The sequence below is a fragment of the Pinus tabuliformis genome, chromosome 4_2 (genome assembly GCF_031772625.1).
Source record: "Pinus tabuliformis cultivar Carrire ecotype Pingquan chromosome 4_2, CPIR1, whole genome shotgun sequence".
In the NCBI taxonomy this organism is placed as follows: Eukaryota; Viridiplantae; Streptophyta; class Pinopsida; order Pinales; family Pinaceae; genus Pinus; species Pinus tabuliformis.
The window spans coordinates 404,577,614-404,587,090 of NC_142304.1; the positions used below are offsets into that span (position 1 = coordinate 404,577,614).

The following is a 9,477-nucleotide window of genomic DNA, read 5'->3' on the forward strand; positions in this document are numbered from 1 at the left end:
GAAATGACAAAGAAGGAAAAGAAAAGACCCTCAGTAAAATTTCAAAGAAAATTAGACCGTTACTTTCATTATAACACTGCTGTTGAAAATTTGGAAGCGAAACGCTGTTATGGTAATTGGCTGGTAAATCAATCCATGTAATTGAACCACCATTCACACCGACTAATTAATGTTGAATGGTAGCTGAATTTTAAAGTCAGCACCGCCATATTACAGAAACGAGAGAGGAAACAAATATACATAATATATATATGTAATGAAAGGCCTCATATTGTATAGTGATATATCGTTTTTTATATATCTGCAGTGAAAGATCTCAAATTGTGTACTAATAAGTTAGTAAATATGGCTGGTCGTGGAGGCGGTGGCGGAGGACCTGGTGGAGGTGGTGGCGGTGGCGGAGGACCTGGTGGAGGAGGTGGTGGGTTTTCTGGTGGAGGAGGAGGTGGGTTTTCTGGAGGAGGAGGAGGACCTGGGTTTTGGAGGAGGAGGTGGGTTTTCTGGAGGAGGACCTGGTGGGGGTGGTGGTGGAGGACCTGGGGGAGGAGGTGGGTTTTCTGGTGGAGGAGGACCTGGTGGGGGTGGTGGTGGAGGACCTGGGGGAGGAGGTGGGTTTTCCGGAGGAGGACCTGGTGGGGGTGGTGGTGGAGGACCTGGTGGAGGTGGTGGGTTTTTCGGAGGACTTGGTAGATTTTTCGGTGGTGGTGGTGGAGGGGGGCCTGGCTTTGGTGGTGGCGGAGGAGGTCCTGGAGGTGGCGGTGGTGGAGGTCAGCAGGGAGGTCCTGGAGGCGGGGGTGGCGGTCAGGGAGGACGTGGCGGTGGAGGGGGCGGAGGACGTGGTGGCGGTGGTGGTGGACATGGAGGACTTTAGTCGCATACTATTTTCCATTTTGTAATTCCATGGCGATTTGTTTGAATTTCTATGAATATGATGGGCACTATTATCTCTTCAAGAGTGACAGTATCTGTAAAAGAGGATTTAAAAATATATACATGTTGTTTATAAATATATGACGCTTTGGCTGTTCCGAATTATGATTCTAATTAGTTGCCATGGAGTTATCGATCCTTCAGATGCGCTGTTTGTTGAAAATTATCAAATCTGTGACCTGTTAACCGTGAATATCTTCAAAGGCAAAAAATAGAAAGAAGAAGGAATCGACATGTTGCTGTAGTTTCAGTTTCTTTGTCTACATGCGAAACAGTAATTGAATTTTAATTAAATGTAGATTTTTTTTATCTAAATTCTGGAAATAATTTGGAATTCAGTGGATATGGAACCATTAACCTTAAATTTCTAGAACCTGCGATCAAAATAAAATACCTCTCATATTAAAAAATATAATCATGGCAGATGGTCTGTAACTCCTTCAAATTTATGATAAAAACGCTTAATTATAACGTCTGTCTCAGAGTTAAACAACAACCTAAGAATTGACATAAATTTAGTGGAATAATGGTGACCGCAATAGATATGAGAGTAAATCAGCGCTTTAATGGCGTAAACTTTTGAGACATGAAAGCTTCTCATGGAGTCGTATCTGCTTGATCGGGAGCTTCGGTGCGTAGTCACTCTTAAAGAGGGCTTTCCATTCCGCTTTCCACCCTCGAAATTAATTCGAGTATTAATTCTCTCTTAGCGAAAGTCTCTATATTCAGGTAATCATATTTGCAAGATATTTAAAAAAAAAAAAAATATTAATTCTTTATTTAAATAGAGATTTTTTTTGCAAATTTTTTTATCTTCCAAAGTTAAGATTGATTTTATTTTGGGTTTAGAGTTTACGAGATCTTTGGCTCTTGTGGATGTTTGACATTAGACAAACGGAGTAGTGTAACAAGGTGTACGAATTGCTCGGTTTTCGTGGCCGTCTGGAAAAACATCAAGCTCCAGCTGTCAGCAATTCCTCTGCCCTCTGCTGTTCACCGCCACCTTTCCGCATTAAAGTCGTGGTCTGACAGGATTGCCGATTTCCCCTTGCCGCACAGAGTTAATGCTAGTTTCAATTCGAATTCTCTGCAAACCGCGGGTTGCTCCCTAATGCTAGTTTCAATTCGAATTTTATGCAAACAGCGGGCTGCTCCCTGTCCAATTCGACTCGGCACTCCCCTGCAGTGCACCAGCTCACCAGAGAATTCACTCCGGGGCTCGACTCGGCGCCTGCAAATCACCAAAACACCAAAAAACTCACTCCCGGGCTCTGAGCTCACCACCCATGCGACAAACAGTGAGGTTCATTCATCCAATTTATTTTTTCAACAACGATTTTTTTATCAGCAACAATTTTTTGAATTTTGCTTTCCGAATACATGCTTTGAAGCCATTGTTTTTTAGCACGAAAAAAAAATCTATATAGTTATATTATATTCATCCAAAAAACATAAATTTACAGCACTGTAAATATGTGGGCATCTGATCTGAAAAGAGAAGATTGGCTCAAGACCTCCTCGAGAAAGGATATAATCCTAGACATATCTGTTACATAGAAGCCATGAGGAAAAAGTTGTATATTGGACATATCTTCATGTAGAATTCCAAAAAACAGTCCCATGAGCCAATGTTATGTATGAAGAATCAACATATAATGAGAAAAAAGATGGGGGAGCATCATTTATACCAGATATGACCTCACAAAATAGAGAAATGTGTACCCTTCATGGAAAAATCTTGGATCTGGCAGGAGTTGTTTGTTGAAAACGTAATTTCAACAGCGTATGGACTACGCCTGAGTTGACCCGTAAAGCAACAGTTAATGCACCCAAAACCGCTCAGCAAAACCACCTATCAATTTCGGACCGCTTTCGATCAGTAAGCAGTTTCCGTATAATCGAGCCCGATCCAATTATCCTCAGCCACGTGGTCCTCTATATACGTCAGCAGAACTGACATTTCGGAGCCTAAAGTTTATTATAAAAATGCGTCCCGAAATCCTCCACCACCGTCCGATCCACTTCATCGTTCTCCGCCGTTGATTGTTTCAACCTGCATACGAGCCAACATTAAATACTTGCGTGGAGTAAAATCAAATTTGTTTGACCGTCGTAATAGTATTTATTTCATAGTTATTGTGATAAGTAATAGGTTGGTGAAAATTTAAATTTAAATTTTTTTTTATATCGGAGGTATGGGCGCATATGCATGTTACGTATTTTTTTTATGGCATATGTGTACTATGTAAGTTATGTTTTTGAGTGCCCGTTGACCATTTTTTTTGTAATGGAAACATAACAAGTGAAAATGTGCTCTGCATTGTTGTTGTATTTTGCACATGCGATGAACCGGAAGCTCGCGGCAGTGAAAGAACAAGGGAGCAGCAGATAAATTTTTATGTGTTGATTTCCTGTGGTAAGAAAAGATATGAATGCACAGCAGTGCCAATAGAGAAAACGAGGAGGAAGCATGAATTTTTTTTTGTGAATGTAATGTAAGATTTACTGCACATGTAAAAATTTATTTTACAGTAGTAAATGTAAAAGGGTTTTACAGCAGTAAAAGAAAATGAGAATTTTTCCCAGCAGTGTAAATTCTCAGGAGGAGACAGAGTAAATATTTTGTTGGTTGAATGTTGTTTTTGGTGAATCCCTCTCAGTAAAAGAGGATGAATATGTATCAGGCATTATATTTTAATGAATAGAAATCATTTTCTGGATATGTAATACTCTGTTCTCAGACAATTTTTTTTAAAGCTTCCCTGTGCAAAGGATCCTGTGGAGAGAAGGAAACAGAGCATTGCCTCTGTGTGTTTAGTTTTTTTTGTTTTTGGGATTTTACCAGAAAAATCCCCAACAGTGGTATCAGAGCTAGTTCAGGCTCTTTGAAGGTGTTCAAGAAGCTGAAGGGAGGAGTCTTTTGTTGCAACAGTAAATCTTCTCCAGCAAAGTGAAGTCTCGGGCAAAAGATTCAGGTATTCCTCAAAGTTCTTTTTGTTACTGCTGAAACAGTCAGTGTTTTAAAATACACAGTCAAGAAATTGAAGCATAGTTGAGGATGCAAGGAATGGCTAGCACCAGCACTAGCATGGGTATGTTTAACACCCAGTTCCCACAGTTTAATGGGAAGAACTATGACTACTGGTCAATAACCATGAGAGCTTTATTTATCTCTCAAGATTTATGGGAATTAGTTGAATATGGGTTTGAAGAACCAGCAGATGAAAATCAATTTAACAACTTAACTCAGGGAGAGAGAGATCTGCTGAAGAGCAATAGGAAAAAGGATGCAAAAGTCATTGTATTGTTGTATCAAGCAGTGGATCAGAGTGTGTTTCCAAGGATAGCAGTAGCTAAGACATCCAATGAAGCATGGCAAACCCTCAAAACAGCCTATCAAGGCATGGAGAAAGTGAAGACAGCAAAACTACAATTGCTGAGGAGAGATTTTGAGAATCTGAGCATGAAGGAGTCAGACACCATTGACTCATTTTTCACACATGTAATTGGTCTGGTCACACAGATAAGGACTCATGGAGAAACCCTTGAAGAAAGGAGGATTGTGGAGAAACTGTTGAGGGTCATACCCTCAAAGTTTGATGTGATTGTCACCACCATAGAAGAGACAAAGGATCTCTCAAACTTTTCAGTTGATGAGCTTCATGCATCACTGATAACACATGAGCAGAGGTTGAGTAGAAATGAGAACTCATCTCTAGAGCAAGCCTTCAAGACCCAGATGCCTTTTGGAAGAGGAAGAGGTCAAGGCAGAGGAAGCAAGAGAGGAAGAGGTAGAAGCCAGAACAGAGGTGGAAGGAACAGTCCAGCAAATGCTCAAGGAAGAGGCAGCAATCCAAATCAGAACCAAGGCCAAGGCAGCAGCCAACAAAGAGGACAACATCATGCTCAAGGACAAAGGTATGAAAAATCCAATGTCCAATGCTATTATTGTAAAAAATATGGGCATTATGCCAGTGAATGTAGGAAGAAGCAACATGATATGAGTAATAGAAAAAATGCAAATGTCACTAGAGAAAACATCAGCCAAGATAATGTGTTGTTAGCTTGTAACATGGCTGAAACAAACAGTGAGGACATATGGTTTTTAGACTCAGGTTGCAGCAACCATATGACAGGAAACATAGCCCTCTTTTCTGCCCTAGATAAAAATGTGAAATCAGAAGTCACACTAGGAACTGATAGCAAAATTTCTGTTATGGGAAAAGGAGAGGTAAAAATATTTACAAAGCAAGGAGAAAAGAAAACCATAGCAGATGTCTACTATGTCCCTGGAATGAGATGTAACCTCTTGAGTATTGGACAGCTTGTTCAAAAGGGTTACAATGTTTTCTTTGAGAATGATGTGTGCACCATCATGGATATAGCACCCAGCAAACGATGCATTGCTGAAGTGAAGATGACAAGGAACAAGATGTTCCCTCTTAGAATAAGGGCAGATTTGAAAAACAAAGGAGAAATTGCAGCAGTCACCCAAGAGGCTTTCCAAAGCGTGCCAAAGGATGAAAATTGGTTGTGGCACTTGAGATTTGGACATCTCAATTTTGGAGGTCTTAACTTGTTAAGCAGAAAAGGAATGGTAAGAGGATTACCATTGATAGAAAAACCGGACAACCTTTGTGAAGGTTGCATTTTGGGGAAACAACATAGAGAAAGTTTTTCATCAGGTAAAAGCATAAGGGCAAAGGCACCCTTAGAGATCATCGACTCAGACTTATGTGGACCAATGCAAAATCTATCATTAGCAGGCAGCCAATATTTCCTAACATTTATTGATGACTTTACAAGAAAAACTTGGGTATATTTTCTTAAAAACAAAAGTGAAGTGTTTGAAAAATTTCGAAATTTCAAAGCACTTGTGGAGAACCAAAGCGGGCTGCATATAAAAGTTTTGAGAACTGACAGAGGAGGTGAGTATATCTCCAAGGAGTTTCTACGGTTTTGTAGAGAAAATGGGATTCACAAGCAATTTACAGCTAGGTACACCCCACAGCAAAATGGAGTTGCTGAAAGGAAGAATAGGACCATCATGGATATGGCGAGGAGCATGCTGAAGGCAAAGCATTTGCCAAATGATTATTGAGCTGAAGCTGTAAATTGTGCAGTGTATATTTTGAACAGGTGTCCTACAAAAACAGTGTTGAACAAAGTGCCGGAAGAAGCATGGAGTGGGAGAAAGCAAGGTGTCACCCACTTGAAAGTTTTTGGATGTGTGGCCTATGCACACATACCAGATCAGCTAAGGAGGAAGTTGGACAGCTAAGGGGAGAAATGTATCTTCATTGGATACAGTGAGGAATCCAAAGTTTACAGGTTGTATATCCCATCTACCAAGAAGTTTTTTGTCAGCAGAGATGTTCAATTCATTGAAGAAGAAGCTTGGGATGGAAGCATAGAGAAAACAGTGAATGTTAAAAACTGTTTGTCTCATGATGAAGATGATGAGGAGGTGGCTGAAATGCATCCCCAAACAGCAGCGCCAACACAAGGACAGCAAGGGACACCATTGAGGATAAATTAAAGTGCTTCTCCAAGCACAGCACAAGGAGGAAATTCAAGTGCGTCTTCAAGCACTTGCACATCAAATGAAAGATGTAAGAAATTTAGAAATTTAAGTGACATTTATGAAGAAGGAATGAATTCTTTATTTGCCTTGTATTGTCATGTTGATGATCCTATTCATTTCGAAGATGCAATTAAAGATAGGAAATGGATAGAAGCTATGGATGAGGAGATGAATGCCATAGAGAGAAACAAAACATGGGATTTGGTTGAGCTACCAAAAGGTAAAGAAGTCATTGGAGTTAAATGGGTCTACAAGACCAAGAACAATGCTGAAGGCAAGATAGAAAGGCACAAGGCAAGGCTGGTTGTCAAGGGGTACAAGCAGCAGTATGGGAGAGATTATGAGGAGACTTTCGCACCGGTTGCAAGAATGGAAACCATGAGAGCAGTGTTGTCTATAGCAACTCAAAACAAGTGGAAAGTTTACCAAATGGACGTGAAGTCAGCGTTCCTAAATGGAGTGTTAATGGAAGAGGTTTACATTGAACAACCTCTAGGCTATGAGAAGAAAGGTGAAGAGCACAAAGTGTGCAGATTGAAGAAAGCTCTTTATGGGCTGAAGCAAGCGCCAAGAGCATGGTACAGCATGATAGATTCCTATCTATTGGAGAAAGAATTTGAGAAGTGTGAGGGAGAACCCACCCTCTACATCAAAGAAAAGGATGGTAAATTGCTAATTGTTGTCTTATATGTTGATGATGTTATTTTCACAGGTAATGATGATCATATCATTGAGAATTTTAAATCAGTCATGAAAGAGGAATTTGAAATGATTGACATGGGTTTCTTGAGATACTTCTTAGGCATAGAAGTAGATCAAAATGAAAAAGGAATCTTTATCTCACAAGCTAGATATGTAAATCAAGTGTTGGGCAGATTTAACATGCAAGAATGCAAAGCAGCAATCACTCCCACAGTAATGGGATTAAAACTCAGCAGAGAGGACAACAGCAAGGATTTTGATCCTAGTTTGTACAAGAGTATTGTTGGCAGCCTTATGTATTTAACAGCAACTAGGCCTGACATTATGTTTGCTGTTAGTTTAATTTCCAGATTCATGGAGAGGCCAAAGGAGGCACATTGGCAGGCAACAAAAAGAATTTTAAGGTATGTCAAGGGTACCAAAATGTTTGGCATATTATATAGTGTCTCAGAAAGTTCAGATTTAATTGGATACACTGATAGTGATTGCACTGGAAGTGTAGATGATCGGAAAAGCACTTTCGGTTATGTTTTTCATATGGGTTCAGGAGCCATTTCATGGGCTTCTAAGAAGCAGTCCATTGTAGCATTGTCTACAGCAGAGGCTGAATATGTGGCAGCTACAGCAGCAGCATGTCAAGCAGTTTGGATGAGAAGAATGTTGAGGAGCTTAGGCCAAGAGCAGGCAAAAGCGACAGTGATCTTTTGTGACAATAGCTCAGCTATTGCATTGTCAAAGAATTCAGTGTTTCATAAGAGAACGAAACACATTGATACAAGGTTTCACTACATCAGAGAATTGGTGAACAATGGAGAAATTATCTTAGAACATTGCAGGACTCAAGAACATGTAGCAGACATTTTGACAAAGTCATTGGATCAGAAAAGCTTTGAATTTTTGAGGAAGTGTCTGGGTATGACCGAATGCCCAGCAGTTGAAATTAAAGGGGAGTGTTGAAAACGTAATTTCAACAGCGTATGTACTGCGCCTGAGTTGACCCGTAAAGCAGCAGTTAATGCACCCAAAACCGCTCAGCAAAACCACCTATCAATTTCGGACCGCTTTCGATCAGTAAGCAGTTTCCGTATAATCGAGCCCGATCCAATTATCCTCAGCCACGTGGTCCTCTATATACGTCAGCAGAACTGACATTTCGGAGCCTAAAGTTCAGCATAAAAATGCCTCCCGAAATCCTCCACCACCGTCCGATCCGCTTCATCGTTCTCCGCCGTTGATTGTTTCAACCTGCATACGAGCCAACATTAAATACTTGCGTGGAGTAAAATCAAATTTGTTTGACCGCCGTAATAGTATTTATTTCATAGTTATTGTGATAGGTAATAGGTTGGTGAAAATTTAAATTTTAATTTTTTTTATATCGGAGGTATGGGCGCATATGCATGTTACGTATTTTTTGTATGGCATATGTGTACTATGTAAGTTATGTTTTTGAGTGCGCGTTGACCATTTTTTTTGTAATGGAAACATAACAAGTGAAAATGTGCTTTGCATTGTTGTTGTATTTTGCACATGCGATGAACCGGAAGCTCGCGGCAGCGAAAGAACAAGGGAGCAACAGATAAATTTTTATGTGTTGATTTCCTGTGGTAAGAAAAGATATGAATGCACAGCAGTGCCAATAGAGAAAACGAGGAGGAAGCATGAAATTTTTTTTTGTGAATGTAATGTAAGATTTATTGCACATGTAAAATTTTATTTTACAGTAGTAAATGTAAAAGGGTTTTACAGCAGTAAAAGAAAATGAGAATTTTTCCCAGCAGTGTAAATTCTCAGGAGGAGACAGAGTAAATATTTTGTTGGCTGAATGTTGTTTTTGGTGAATCCCTCTCAGTAAAATAGGATGATACAATCCCTCTCAGTAAAAGAGGATGAATATGTATCAGGCATTATATTTTAATGAATAGAAATCCTTTTCTGGATATGTAATACTCTGTTCTCAGACAATTTTTTTTAAAGCTTCCCTGTGCAAAGGATTCTGTGGAGAGAAGGAAACAGAGCATTGCCTCTGTGTGTTTAGTTTTTTCTGTTTTTGGGATTTTACCAGAAAAATCCCCAACATTGTTGTCCACTGTAATCTGCAGCCTCCATAATCCTTGTGGCAATGATAGCCCTTGCTTTGACAAAGCATCTGCTCTCCGATTTTTTCCCCTGGCGATGTGGGAGATTGAGTAGTCCTTCCTGTTGAGCCACAAATCCTCAAGCCTATTCAACCAGCCAGAGAGGTGAATATTTTTTATGCA

The 9,477-nt window shown here is 39.9% G+C and overlaps 1 protein-coding gene across 1 annotated transcript; it reads left to right on the plus strand.

Annotated features, from left to right (window-relative positions):
* Positions 1 to 556: 556 nt before the first annotated feature.
* LOC149169671 (uncharacterized) lies at positions 557 to 1,033 on the plus strand (the record flags this gene model as incomplete). The annotated part of the gene is made up of 1 exon (XM_089425289.1): positions 557 to 1,033. A coding segment is annotated over one exon (315 nt), but the record flags the coding sequence as incomplete, so codon positions are not given.
* Between the last annotated feature and the right edge of the window lie 8,444 nt (positions 1,034 to 9,477).